The sequence below is a fragment of the Morus notabilis genome, unplaced genomic scaffold (genome assembly GCF_000414095.1).
Source record: "Morus notabilis unplaced genomic scaffold, ASM41409v2 Scaffold16, whole genome shotgun sequence".
NCBI classification, from domain to species: Eukaryota; Viridiplantae; Streptophyta; class Magnoliopsida; order Rosales; family Moraceae; genus Morus; species Morus notabilis.
The window spans coordinates 47,376-63,135 of NW_010367452.1; the positions used below are offsets into that span (position 1 = coordinate 47,376).

General features: G+C 36.6%; 2 protein-coding genes across 2 annotated transcripts in view; both read right to left on the reverse strand.

The window, feature by feature from the left end:
• Positions 1 to 7,759: 7,759 nt before the first annotated feature.
• On the reverse strand, positions 7,760 to 10,968 carry LOC21405059 (zinc finger BED domain-containing protein RICESLEEPER 2). Its single transcript, XM_010112439.2, has 3 exons — positions 10,810 to 10,968; positions 8,923 to 8,971; positions 7,760 to 8,769 (listed from the first exon to the last, which is right to left on the reverse strand). The coding sequence occupies exons 1-3, from the start codon at positions 10,966 to 10,968 to the stop codon at positions 7,760 to 7,762; spliced, it is 1,218 nt and encodes a 405-aa protein (XP_010110741.2).
• Positions 10,969 to 14,247: 3,279 nt separating this feature from the next.
• LOC112094359 (calcium sensing receptor, chloroplastic) overlaps positions 14,248 to 15,760 on the reverse strand; it is a 4,821-nt gene continuing 3,308 nt past the window's right edge. The window contains exon 7 of the mRNA XM_024175006.1: positions 14,248 to 14,256. Within this exon, the coding sequence (XP_024030774.1) occupies positions 14,248 to 14,256 (9 nt within the window). The remainder of the gene's footprint in view (positions 14,257 to 15,760) is intronic.

Here is a 15,760-nt window from a genome sequence, read left to right on the forward strand (position 1 = left end):
AATAATAAAATATTTGTATGCCCAATAGTGTTGTGTTCAATAATCTGGTATTAAAGCGGGTTGTGAGTGAGGTTGTAGGATCTCTGTGGTTGCACCTTTGACTGATCTTCCACATCAGAAGAGATTTCTTGAGATTGTTATTGAGGGAGTTTCTTTGTGTCGTGAGTAGTCAGTGACTACAAATTTGTTGTCAAGGACAAGTTTGTTTGGTATTACTGAGGTACTGCCAACACAATATGTGATCTCCAAGTTGTCAGAGGAATCAAGAAACTCAACAACCAAAATTACAACACGTGGGCGACATGCATGATGTCCTACTTACATGGACAGGACCTTTAGGAGGTCGTCGGGGGTAGTGAAACTACGCAACCGGCAGAGGAAGATACCAATGGCATCTTGCGCAAATAGAAGATTAAAGCAGGTAAAACAATGTTTGCCTTGAAGACCACAGTTGAAGAAGACATGCTGGAGCACATTGGGGATGCCAAAACACCAAAAGAAGCGTGAGACACGTTCGTTGCACTCTTTTCAAAGAAGAACGATACAAGACTACAACTTCTCGAGAACGAGCTGTTATCAATCGCACAATGCGATATGACGATTGCCCAGTATTTTCACAAAGTAAAGTCGATATGCCGTGAGATTTCCGAGTTAGATCCTATGGCCGCTACTAGAGAAGGCAGGATGAAGAGAATTATTATCTATGGTTTGAGGCCTGAATTTAGAGGTTTTGTTGCTACGGTACAAAGATGGCCTACTCAACCATCACTTGTCGAGTACGAAAATTTGCTAGCTGGTCAAGAAGCTATGGCTAAGCAAATGGGAGGAGTCTCGCAGAAGGGTGAGGAGGATACGCTCTACACCAACAAAAGTAAATACAACTTCAAGCAGCATGCCAAAGGTGGATCTAAGAATGGTGACAAGGGAAAAGGTCATCAAGGAAGCTCACAGTCAAGGGGAGCTCAGAAGAAAGACAACAAGAGTTCTCAACGGAGAAAGAAGTTTGAAGGCAATTACTACAATTGCGGTACGAGGCACCACATGGCTAAAGATTGCTAGTCCAAGAAAGAGTCTGCTGAAAGCAATACAACAACCTCCAAAAAGGAAAGTGAGGATGATTTGGACGCTGAAGCATCTTTTGCTATAGAAGAAGAGGAGTTAGCTCTCACAGGAACGACAATGGAGCGGATAGACTATGCTAATGACTGGATCATTGACTCGAGATGTTCGAATCACATTACCGGTGATCAAGAAAAGCTGTAGGATATGACCGAGTATAAGGGAAGTCGCGTAATAGTAACGGCCAACAATTCAAGGCTGCAAATCGTCCATATCGGTAAAATAACTATCATGCCCCGTTATAATTCTAATAAAGTGTCGCTGCATGATGTCTATCATGTATCGGGTGTGAAGAAGAATCTGCTGTCAGTAGCACAGTTAACATTGTCGGGCCATTATGCCTTGTTCAGACCGCGAGATGTGAATGTGTATCGAAACCTCAAGATCTCAAAAAAGTCGACGATGGAAGGACGAAGACTAGAATTTGTTTATGTGATGTTGGCAGAATCTGCTTATGGAGACTAGACCCGGAAAAACGAAACGGCGGATTTGTGGCATGCAAGATTAGGACATGTTGGCTATCACAAGCTAAAGATAATGATGCAAAAGTCAATGCCCAGGGGTCTTCCACAGCTTGAAGTCAGAACCGATACCGTTTGTGCATGAAGTCAGTACGGTAAAGGTCATTAGTTACCGTACAAGGAGTCGAAGTATAGAGAAAAAGTACTGTAAGAATTAGTGCACTCTGATGTGTTTGGGCCAGTAAAGCAACTAGCAGTTAGCGGGATGCGGTATATGGTGACGTTTATTGATGACTTCTCCAGATATGTGTGGGTTTTCTTCATGAAAGAAAGATCTGACACTTTTTTTTTTTTTAAGTTTCAAGTATTCAAAGCTATAGATGAAGGAGAAGTGGGAAAGAAGATTCGTTGCTTGCGCTCAAATAATGGAGGAGAATATAACTCAAAAGAATTCGCTAAGTATCTGCAAGATTGTGGAATACGCCATCACTTTACCTGCGCTAACACACCACAACAGAATGTGTAGCGGAGAGAAAGAACCGACACCTTACAGAAATATATCGAAGCATGCTACACGCAAAGAATGTACCAGGTAGGTTTTGGACCGAAGCCATGAGAACTGCTGCTCATGTGATCAACCTTTTCTCATGCATAAAAAAAATTTATTATTACATATCTTTAGAAAAATAAAGGACATTTATTGTAGAAAATTTTTAATAGTAAATTTACATTTTTTTTTTTGACGTTGCTATTTAGGAATGTTTTATAGTAAATATCTTTTATTTTTCTAAATAATGTACTATATAAGAAAAAACGCTTCATGCTTAAAGTTTCAACAAAAAAAAAATTTGAAAAAAAATTAAAGAAAACTAGAGAGATAAAAAGGACAAAATTATATTTCCCCGAGTCGTAACAAGATGGAGACGGGGAAAACACTCACTGCCTTCGCCACCCCACTTCACTCGATATTTATATGATATATAACATCAATTTTTTTTTAAAACATAAAAGATTTGGTTTGTTATTATTAAGATTTGGGCTTATTATAGAGATTGGCATGTTTATTTAATTGAGAGAATGAGAAATAATATAATTAGTAAAGTAATTAGTAAACTATAGCATATTTTTTAACAATCGTAAATTATAGTATAATTTGATATTTTAAGTTTTAAATATTATTAAAAACTCAAAATACCTTTAAATTTCCTTTTTCACCGCACTACCCCTTCTAAACATTTATTTTTTTTTAAAAAAAATAGTAAATTATAACATATTTTTATAAAATAGGTAGATTATAGTAAAGTCCACCATGGCCGGGACTCGCGGCCAGCTCTGGCGATCAACTCCAGCAATCAGTTCCGGCGACCGATGATCATTTTTCGGCGACCATTTATCACTATATTTATCGATAAATACCAGATTTACCATTAAATATCGTATTTACTAGTAAATATCATTCTCAACCGAAAAGCGGGCCACTAACTCTGGCAACCGTTTAACATTGTATTTACAAGTAAATACTGTATTTATCAATAAATACCGTATTTACTAGTAAATATCATATTTACCTGAAAATCTAACCACAAACTTCTGTGACCGTTTAACACTGTAATTACCGTATTTATCAGTAAATACTATATTTACTAATAAATATCATAATTATCGTATCAACAGGTAAATACGTATTTATTTGAAAATCTGACAACTGGTGAATAATATATTTATTGGTAAATTCTATATGTACTGGTAAATTCCATATGTCCATATTTATTTGAAAAGTTAACTACCGACTCTGGCGACTGACAAACACCATCTTTACCAAATTTAAACTTATTTAGTAAAGTATTTACTAGTAAATACAATATTTATTAAATTGAAAATTAAATTCAGTGAGATATTTACTGGTAAATATAATATTTACCATATTCAAAATCTTAAATAAAAAAATAAAATCACAAAAGTCTATCGAAAAATCTCACCGATAACCAAATCGAAACAAATGCTATATTTACCATCTGTTGATAAAAAATTATTTGATACACATTTTACTTAAAAATTGAAAACAATACAAAAAAGCGAGTGAACATCATTTCACAAGTTTGAATACTATATTTACACAAACTACAAACCAGCGTAATAAAACATCCTTAAATCAAATCAGCGGCCATTCAACAAATTACAAACTAAACATTATTTCTAAAGGAAAAATAAACAATCAAACCTAGAGATGTCAAATGTGCCGTGTTGGACTGGCACGACACGTCTGATCCAGGCTCATGGCGGGTCTGGGCCGTGCCTGGCACAGCCATGCACAGTGCAGGGCCAGGTCTGAGGAGAAAATTTCAGGCTCGCGGCCCTAGTCCATAAGGGCTAGGGTCCAGGCCCTTCACGGGCCAGCCCAAGCCCTTCACGGGCCAGCCCAGGCCCTTCACGGGCCAGCCCTGGCCCTTGTAATTTTTTTTTAAAAATTTAATTGAAAAAAAGAAAATATATCATATGTCCCAAAAAGATGTGATTTTATTGAATTGATATAATACGAATAAGTACACATAAATGACTGCCTCGTTAAAAATATTGCCAAGTAAAACTCGTGGGGAGATCAGGACAAAACCTTAAGGAAGGAAAAAAGAGTGCAGTATTCTAGGAATAGTAAATTATAAAACCTAAGTGCTTCCAGAAGATTCTGTTATTTCTAAGTTAGAAAAATAGTCTTGCATTGAATCATCTGTGTATTGTTGTTTTCGTCTTCTGGCATCTTCCCAGTCTTTAACGCACATTAGCCCCTCCAAGATATCTAGATGCATTCTGCTTCTCTTCTCGTCAAGAATTCGGTTCCTTGCACTAAATGCTTGCTCTGAGGCTACCGTTGACACTGGAGTTGTCAGAATGTCACGAGCTATTACGGGTAGTGTTGGAAAACGATCGGTCTTGCTCTTCCACCACTGTAAGATGTCTAGTTTGTCGTCATCGATTACAAAATTTGCTTCAAAATATTTTACTAGTTCGGTAGACGCTTGTGTTGATGACAATCCTGTCGTTTTCTCTTTCTTCTTCAAGAAACTACACGATGATCCTTTAGGCCCCGAACTGGTAGTTGACGTCGAAGTTCCTCGTTCTTTTTGACCTGTGATGTATTTTGCTTCATACAAACCAAATACCTTTTCTTACATTTTCCCAGCGTCAGTAATAGTTAGTTGCATATCAATACCTAAATTTTCTGCTGTAGCAGTCATCAAAGATTCAATCACATCTACTCCGCACCTAGGATCTAAAATGGTTGCTAATGTATATAACATAGGACAACCTGACCAATAACTTTTAAATTTAGTTTCTATTAGCTTAACTATGTCTCCAAAAAGTATTGTATCCCTATAATAAGAAAATGTTTCTGAAATATTAAATAGTTGATGTAAAGCTAAATGTGTAGTAGGATAATAAACTCTGGAAAGTAATTCAGTAGCATTGTAAAAAACTTCTAGAAATTTAAAAAAATACTCACCAATCTGTCAATCTGTATCGAAAATTAAAAGTTGATCATTCTTACTGTTTACATACGTTGTGATGAGCTGTGAATTCAGGAGTGCGGCCTTCAACATTAAATAGGAGGAATTCCACCTATGTCTCACGTCAGTTGGGAACTTTCTTAGGCGCATCTGATTAGTCCTCTAATATTGTTTGAATACTTGGTGCCGAGCTCCAGAACTAAATATGAAGGATAAAGATTCTCTAATATTTGTTAGATTAGCTGAAATATGTTCAATTCCTGCCTGAACTACTAATTTGATTATGTGACACATACACCGTTAATGAAAAATTTCTCTCCCAAACGCTGGTTTCAAACTACGTTTAAACATGTTAGTTGTAGTTGTGTTAGCTGACACGTTAACAAAAGTAATAGTTAAAACTTTATCTTCTATCCCATAAAATCTAAAATTTCCCATTATAGTACTAAAAATAGCTGAAGCATTATGAGGATATGGACATAAACGAAAACCTATTATTCTTTTTTGTAAAACCCATTCATCATCAACATAATGCGCTGTGACACATAAATATCCAGTTTTATTGCACCCCTCCCTTAGATCAGAAGCACAAGATACAGTAGCATTAAAAGTCATAAAATTATCAACAAGAGATTGTCTCATTGCATAAAACACTTTCATGCAATCAGAATGAGTTGTGTTTCTACTTACCCGTTTAAATTGTGGGCAGAACGCTGTCTATATGAATTCTTCAAACAACGCATCATCTACAAAAGAAAGAGGCAATTCGGCACTAGCTAGAAATTTCACTAGTGCCTCACGAGCACGTTGTGCATCGTATGTAAAATTTTGTAACCTTTATGATGTGAGTGATAGTGTTTGTTGGCGGGAGTCCACACTCCCACCTTGGTGCAATGGTAGACATACTTTTCAATGTCTATCCAGATGACCAGTACCCCCACCATTTTTATTAGAAAAGTGTTTTTTATAATACTTACATACCGCACGAATTTTTATTTCACCTGTTTTTGGATTTGATCAGGACTCCTCTATGAAATGCTACCATGCAGGAGAAGTTCGCGGTCTTTTTCTCCTGATGCGTTCTCCAACTTCCTTGTTGTGCATTAAAGCATTACCAACCAGAGCAATTTCTAGTTCAGTGGGGGTGGGTTGGGAGTAGGGTTGGCAAATCGTGTCGACGAGTCGTGTTAGTGTCGGGTTGAAGAAATTTTTTTTTGAAAAACTCCCAACACTAACACGACCCGTGACATGACGGGTTGAGAAAACACTAACACTAACACGACCCGTCCAGACACGGATTGACACTAACACGACCCGCAATAACCCGTGAATTAGGACTCGAAATTCACCCGCATTCCTGACCCGAAATCGACCCGAACCCGTAATAGATATGTCACTTTTTTAAACAATTTGAAGCACTCAAATTACATTAAAAACACTAAAATTACATTAAAAACAACATGAATCAGATATGTCTTCAAAATAACGTCTAACTACATACCAAAGTCCAATAAAATAACAAAGTTCAATCGGATAACCAACTCCAACTAAATAATAAAGCTAGAATTATCTTCCAAGTGTTCAAGAGTTAAGAGCAACCGAGTTTGAAGCTTGAGCATTACCATTCAAGCTAAGAGAAACTACATCCTTTGTCATCTCATTCAAATCCTCAAGTAATGCCTTATCATGATCACCTAAGTTAACATCCAACAAGATTTAAAAATAATAATTTTAGAAATAGCTATAATAAAATTTACTAAACTGATTCAAAAGATAAGTGTAAAATACTTTACCTTCATTTCCAAATAACCAGTCTTTAGTACAGAGAAGTGCTTCAACAGTTTCACTCTTAAGTGAGCTTCGAAATTGATCCAACACACGATCACCATTACTAAATGCTACCTCTGATGCAACTGTTGATACCGGGATGCTTAAGATGTCACGAGCCATCATGGCAAGAATAGGATAGCGGAATTGATTTGACTTCCAAAATGCAAGAATATCTAAAGGTGCATTCCTATTTACCCTAGGCTCATCCAAGTAAAGCTCTAATTGAGATTTTTGGGGAACATCAGAGAAGTCATCATCAACAAGATCATCAAATTCCTACATAAGATTAAAAAAAATGCTTAGACAATATAAGTACATATATGCAATATTTCAAAGTGAATAAGATTAGGGAATATATGAAATAAACATTACCTTGAGTAATTCATCTTCGATGTCAACAGCCATAGTTGGTACTGCATTATTCTTACTTTCTTTCTTTAAAACAGAAGGTGATACACCTGCACCTGTGCCTTGGTCACACTTAGCTTTATACTCTTCAAAAAGGCGCTCCAACTTGTTCCGCATTGATGCCAACTCAATTGAGTTTTCTCCATAAGCCTTCTTGTAGAAAAACTCAACAATTTGCATCTTATACCGAGGATCAAATACCAATGCTATGGATAAAATAGGGCTGAAATCTGACCAATACTTCTGAAACTTTCCCCACATTTGCCATGCCATATCCTTCAAATAACCATCTTCACTTTCCAAGGCTCCTTTCAATGTCACATAGCAGTTCATAATTTTTGGAAAATATAAGTTGGAAGTGGTGTATTTAGTGCCAGAAAATACAAGTGTTGCATCATAAAACACTTTCAAATACTTGTGAGTTTTCTCAACTCTTTCCTATTCATCACTAGAAAGGTGATGCTTGTAATTGGAATCACTTAACTCCAAATGTTGAAAAGCCCGCCTGAAAAAGAGAGCTCTATCAAGCATAAGATAAGTGGAATTCCACCTAGTCACCACATCTTGACACAATCCTTTATTCACATTCAACCGCACCAACTTCACACACTCTATAAACTTTTGCTTCCTCATTTGTGATGCTTTTACATATTTGACAGTGTCACGAATGTTTTCAACTGAGTAATCAATCCTTTTCAAACCATCTTGTACAATTAGATTCAAAATATGAGCACAACATCTCAAATGAAAAAATTCCCCATTTGAAGGCAACAAACCATCCAAATTCAATTGTGTTTGCAAGGAAACCACAGAAACATCATTTGAAGTAGCATTATCCAAAGTGATAGTAAAAATCTTTCCCTCAATACCCCAATCATCGTGTAACAAAGAATAAATCTTTTCAGATAGTGCAATCCCAGTGTGTGGAGGTGGCATATTACAAAAGTTTAATATTCTCTTTTGCAATTTCCAATTCTTGTCAACAAAGTGAGCAGTAAGACACAAATATCCATCACTAGTCAAAGAACTCCACAAATCAGATGTCAACGAAATTCTACCAGGGCATGCAATCACCATATTCTTAATCTTTGCTTTCTCCTTCTCATACATCTTAAGACAAATAGCTTTAGCAGTGTTTCTAGAGATTAATTCTACATCAGGATATAAATACTGTAGCATTGCTCTTAACCCCTTGTACTCAACAAACTGGAATGGCAAATCATGCATAATAATACAAGATGCAACCAACTCACGCCATTTTTCAGAGTCAAACTTGCAAGTATCAAGAGATAAAGTTCCACTATCACGAGAGATAAGCATTTGACCGATGTCACGAGTATCTCTTTTCTTACAAGTTTTAATATGGCGACTCATATTACCTGTTCCATATTTGCTTGAAGCAAGATATTGCTGGCCGTATTTCTTACAAGCACTTCGAACCTTTCCATCTGCCCCCAAAGGAAGTATGTCGAAAAACTTCCACACTTTTGACTTCAAAGTTTTTTTCAGCGGTTTCGTAGAGCTCGTATTAGCAGAGAAACTCTGTTCAACCTCAACTTCAAACACGTCATCTTCAAGGTCCACTCACATTTCACTATTACCTTCACCTTCAACATCTTCACTTACAACCTCTAAATTTACTTTCTCCATCTAAAAAAAAACAAATCCATTTAAAATTAGAATGAAATATTCTTTGATTGATAATAAATCTGTTAAAAAAAAGGACAATAAAAGCAACATCTCTTTGCTGCTGTCACTGTCATTATAAGATAGTTATCTATATCATTGTGTAACTAGCTTATAATGACAAATCATAGCATTTAGACAGAAGATTTAATGAGCGGAGCCACTTTAGCAAATAATCTACTAGCAAAATTAAATCTACCAACTGATTCTTCTTCGTACCAGCAAATAATCAACCAGCCTAAGAAAGAAGAAGAAGTTGCTTACCAGCCTAAGAAATTTCAAATCTACCAGCAAATTTCGTGCAATAACAGAGAATGGGGATGAGATGTTTACCTTCGAGAAGTCCAACCGTCGAGCCGTTGAGAAGGCGAAGATAATCGACCAAGGGGCGGTTGAGAGAGCCGTGAGGGGGCGGCTGAACAGTGAGGTGAGAGAGATGAGCGAGAAGAGAGAGAAAAGAGAAGGGGCGGCTGAACCGTGAGGTGAGAGAGAATAGCAAGAAGAGAGGAGGCGGCTACTAGAGAAGAGAAGAGGAATGGTGTACGTGATTGTGAGAAATGAGAAAGAAGAAATGAAAGGGGGTGAGGCTGCTGCAAATGAGGGTGAGGAGAAGGAAGAAAAGTGTGTGTGTGCGTGTGTGGGTGTGAGGGAGGATTATGGTTTTTTCTCTTATGAGACTAAATTACTAAAAGGTCCAAAATTAAAAAAATAGTATAAAATTAATAAATTAACTAAACGGGTTAATTTAGTGTCATACGGGTTAACACTAACCCGACCCTTTTTCAGACGGGTCAATTTCGGGTTAACACTAAATTAACCCGGGGTTGATATTTTTGACACTAACCCGTAAAAAATCGAGTCGTGTTCGTGTTATGTTGTCGTGTTGTAACCCGTATTGCCAGCCCTAGTTGGGAGGCATCATTTCATCCTCAAAAAATGGCTCATCACCAAGCTCAGGAAGAGCAGTAAAATCAGGGAAGTTTGATGCGGTCATTTTCTGAAAATTGATTAAGCTTAAACTTTGTAAATGAAAGAGTAAGAAAATGAGTGATCGCGAAAAAAAAAGCTTAGAATCAAAATCAAAGAGACAAGATGGGAGATAGAATGAGAGTGAGATGAGAAGTTGAGAGTGAATTATTATGTGGGATTTAGGGTGGAATTAAGGGATATTTATAGGAGATTTTTTAGGGGGTTTTCAGTCGGCCCGTGACGGGCCTAACGGGAGGCCCATCACGGGCCGACCGTTGGGCTCGCAAAGGGCCCAACGGTCACAATCATCACGGGTGGGGGGTATTTTCGTGGGCTTGGGCCAGGCTGAACAATGGTAGAATTTGGGCTTGGGCCGAACTGGCCTTGGGCCGGGCCGCGGGCCTTCACGGGCTAGGGCCAGGCTTATGCTGCGGGTTGAGAAGCCGAGGCCTAGCCCTAGCCCATCAAACATGCCAGGCCGGCACGGCCCGTAACAGTATCGTACCGGGCCGTGTGGAATCCGGCACTGTTCCGGCTGGGCAGGGCCATCCATGGATGGCCCGGCCCATTTGACACCACTAAATCAAACCTTTAAATTAAGGTGACGTTTGGTTCATAACTTCAGAACTATAATTCATGATTTTTATTTTTAAAATTTAAATTTTTTACAAAAGAAAAATACTATAGCAAACTAAGAATTATAATCATAAATCAAACGAGAACTCTCAAAACAAACGGAACATAAAATTAAACTACATTATCAAACAAAATAGAGACGATCTCCATCCATTACCGCCCAAAATCTATAAACCTGTGCAAAAAAGTTCACAAACGTAGAGGGGCGGCCAGAGATCTCGCGACCTTCGCCACGGTGGCTTCGCGCCGTTGATCTTCTTCGGCTCCGATACAGATGTCGCAGTTCTGGTTCGAATGTCGTTCGCCTTGGATATGGTTCGCGCGCAGTTCTGGCTTTGATCCAAAGAGGCTGCCATGTCCCGTCACGTCGCCGTCGTGATCTGGTCAAATCTATTCGCAAGGCGTCTAGTAGACGGCGTCGCATCGGCAGCAGCTCACAGCTTCGTCACTGGTCGTGGCTCCCGTTTGCAGCTCTGGGATCTGGTTTGCGACGATGACTCTCGGCATTTAGTCCCCGACCGTGATCGTCGGAGAAGAAGAGGAGTGTTCGCAATCGCGATCGTCGGATAAGAAGAAGAGGAAAGAAGCGGCGAAGCGATTATCGGAGAAGTAGAGAAGAGAGACGGCGAAGTGATCATCGGAGAAGAAGAGGAGAGAGGCGGCAAAGTGATCGTCGGAGAAGAGAGACAGAGAGTGAAAGGAGGCGTCTGTCCTAAAGAGAAATGAGAGGAAGAAGAGAACTCTGCGACGGTAAATTTTAAGCCTCGTTTACTTCGCGGATTCGAATTTTCAATTCAAGTTGAAATGTGACATTTTCTGAGAGTTTTTCAGTATAACAAAAAAAATTAGATGTGACATTTTCTGAGAACTTTTTAATGTAGCAACCTAAAATTAAAAACTCGAATCGGTGAAATGAACAATACCTTAAAAATGACGAATTTATGAGATGTTTGTTTCTTATATTCGTTCTTGATTCTGAATCATGATTCATGATTTTTTATAATATTTTTTTCTCATAAAAAAACACATAAAACGAGAATGATTATGAATCATGGTTCTAAACCCATAAACCAAACGTCCACTTAATTTAAAATAAATAATTAAGATATACTATAATTTATTAACATTTAAAAGATAAGAATTATCTCTAATTCGATATCAGTACTAAATTAGAACGGCACATATATAATTCCTTTAAAAATATGTATATTTTTAAAAAATATATGTATAATGTAAGGAGACATTTATAATTTATCTAAATACCTATATACATATTTTAAGAAAAAAATATATATATTTTTGAAAAATATATACATGAATAATTTTAATTCGATTCCAATTAAAAACTTTACCTTAAAAGATATTCTATTTACTTCAAACATAAGTATAAAATATATTATTTGCTCTATTTTCTCTTATTTTATTTTTGTTTTAAACTGTTATAATTTTAAAATATATTATTATATTAGATAGGGAATTAGACGGGGGTGGAGAAGGCTTTCTCAATAAGAATTTCAAACCTCAATCCCGTCTCTTTTTAAGCGAGAATAGGGACAGAAATGAGAATAATTTTAAGGAGGGAGAGTGTGGCGAAATGGGTAAGAAATCATTCCGCCTCCCATCCTGTTACTATCCTTATAATGGTATCCCATAATTTTGGGAATGAATCCCACCATTCAATGTTATCTTTTACATTCCATAAAAGAGAACTTTTTTTTTTTTTTTTTTTGGGAGCCCAAAAAACATGCGAATCATATCTTCCTATAAAAATGAACTACGTTATTTTTTGACACTTTCATTTTGCTTCTTCTCATTTTTATTTTGTGTTGCTTTCCCCCTAATATGTTATACTTTTCAAATATACTTCGTTAAATTAGTCTTTCTTTCTTGACTTGTGATCTTTATTAAAATGGATTCTTTGCGCCCTAAAGGACTCCAACCTTTGCCTTTTCTTTAAAATAAATCCAATATTAAATTTTGAAGATATACAATCACTTTAAAGATTTGCAATTTTATTTAATTCCAACATAGAATCTCACATCTTTCGCACTTAGTATGATCTTAATAGTTATTTTGACCGTACGATATTGATTCGACGGTTGTAATAAATTAGATAGTTTACTAAACAAATTAATTGTCATAAAATATTGATTTGATGGTTGTAATAAATTAAATAATTAACTAAAAAAATTATGACAATTAATGAAATTAAATTCTTATCACATAATGTTATCAAATTTTTATATTTGATGATAACCACTAATAAAATCATAACCATTAAAATCTTGTCTATAAATGCGTTATGTGTGTGTGTGTATATATATAATTCGTAGAGGAAAAGCAACGTGCATCAACGATAGTCCTACTGGTTTCTTAAAACCAAAAAGTTTATTTTTCTAAATATTAATATGCTCCCTCCTCTAAGTATTAAACAGGCAGGAACATACAGTTTGGTTCAATAAATAATTTTTAATTAGTTTGACGTGAAACAGTTGGTTTAGCTTGAGCACTTGGTTCGCATGCAAATTAATCTTATGCTGTTAATTATATATGCATACACACACACACATATTATTTATCTGATTATTTATGTGTCCACTATTTTTTTTTTTCAAGGGATTGAAACGGAAGTTGAAAAAAGCAAGTAGAAGCTTTTGACAAAGTCATGGAAATAAAAATTAGCGAGCGCCAACAAGAGGCTTCAAGCAAGGAACAAGATCATAATAATGAGCACCAACACAAGGACTTTGTGGACATCTTGCTTTCACAATTGAACCGACCCATTACAAGTCCTCAAGACCATGATGGTCATGTGCACGCACACGTCCTTGGTCCGAGCTGCTGCGGCATCCATAGCCATGAAGCCATTGGATCGGAACGATTAGTGGAGGAAAAAGACCTGTCCAAGCTTTCTTACTTGGACATGGTGATAAAAGAGAGCTTAAGGCTACATCCGGTTAGTCCATTTATTAACCGACAAGCGCCCTCGGATAAAGATGTTTGTGAGAACTTAACCATCAATGGCTACTCCACACCTAAACATGCTCAAGTTATCATCAATGTGTGGGCGACCTGAAGAGATCCCGACGTGTGGTCGGAGAATGTCGAAGAATTTATCCCGGAAAGGTTTGAATTTGAGACCGGAATAATGGATATTCGAAATGACTTTAGGTTTCTTCCTTTTGGGGCTGGACGTAGAGGGTGTGCTGGGATTCATCTAGGGATGACCACGGATTGTTTTGGCGCAGTTAGTGCATTCCTTTGATTGCAAACTTCCTTATGGAATGACCCCTAATGACTTGGACATGACTAAGGAATCTGGAAGCTTGGCAATGCCACGAGCCAAAAACCTACTTGCTGTGCCAACTTATCGACTTGATGAGTCCACTTGCTAAATCCTTTTACATTTTCCCCCAATTGTTGGAATTTTTATATGTAGACTTGCATAATTTATTCTACTTACATTACTTTCATAATACATGTTGTGAACAATTTAGTTAATAATAATGTATGGAATTGTAAATTGATTTAATTAATGATCATAATGGGATGGCGAGTGTTTTTTATGTTCTATGATTGAGGTCTATAGACTCCTCATAAATGATTTGATCAACTCATTAGATTAAATAACATCTTCAACACAACTGAAATAAGCACAATAGGCGAATTAAAATATGAGCCAAAACAAAAAGGTAGCATATATATTTAGGGTGTGGACAAGTGGTGGTGTGCTTGGTCTATTGTGGACTAAGATCTTTTGTCTAATTTTAATATATCAATTGATGTCTAATCAATCATATCATGCTAAGTCGTATAAAAAATTTGAATTGCTTTTTAACTAACTTTTTATGCTTATCATAAGATGATGTGTTATGATTTAATTGGTTAGAGAATAATTAAGACACAAAAAATTAGACAGAAAATCTGGTTCAGTATATTGTGGTAGAGAGAGAAAGGATGAGAGTTTATTTCTTCCTAATGCAGCCCATATTAGAAAAGAAATCATGTGGCAGTTGGGAATCATATTTTTAGCTAGAAGACAATTATTATGGAAGAAAAGTCAAATTGTACTCTTAAAAATTAGCAATTTTACGATTAGGAAAGTTTCATTTTGCAATAATTTAATCTAAGAAAGTCTGGGATTTATCTAGGAATGACGACTGTTGGTCTTGTTTTAGTCCATTGCTTTGATTGGGAACTTCCTTATGGAATGACTCCTAATGACTGAGGAATTTGGTACAGCAACTGGAAGTAGATTAATAAGATGTAATCTTCCAAAAGGACTCGTGTTAACTACTCATGGAAAAAGCTTTCTTTTCTTTTTTCTTTCTTTTAAACCACTTTGTGAAAATAATGGTGACAAATAGCAGCTTTGAGACTAACTGAAGTAAAGAACATTTTTCTTAACGACAGCAACAATGGTAGTTCTATGTCTTCCGTTCATGATGAGTTCTTGAGTTTTCTAGGCTAAGGCGATTGCGTGATTCTATTCACGATCATGATGCAACCTCTGCCTCTTGTGTTTTCTTTACGACGACAAACTTCATCGCTGTTTCTCCAGTTAGCACAGGTCGTTGCGGCCTAGTAAAGGTGTGGGGTCGGGGTTTTCAATCGGGGATGATTTAGGGATATTAATGCTAAGTCTCTAATTTCTCCTCTTAATCACCAGAAATACTACCAATATCAGAAGGGAGAAAGTTTGCTTAGAGCTGGAAGATAACAAGTTCTAATAAAGTACATAAAAAGGATATTTTGCTACTGAAAACGAGAATAAAAACAAGAAAATGGAATGAAAGGCTTGTGTAAGCTCATCCAAGCAACAAAGCAAAATTTGACCGGTTCCCATTTGGTATATATATAGTAACAGAAAAGAAAAACTTCCACTGCTTACACTTGATCAAGAGAATTAACAAAATGATTAGATGGGAATAATCTAAATAATGTATTCATTATGCACATTGAGAGTAGACATTTAACTTGCTTTCAAGATTAAGAGATGTCATTTTAAGCAAAAATAAATAATAAATAATAAACAGAGAGAGAGAGAGAGAGAGAGAGAGAGAGAGAGAGAGAGAGATTTAGCGATGTCATTCAGGAAGTAATTTTTGACCGGACTGAGCCGTGGAACTGGTTGTACCAAAGCGTTTT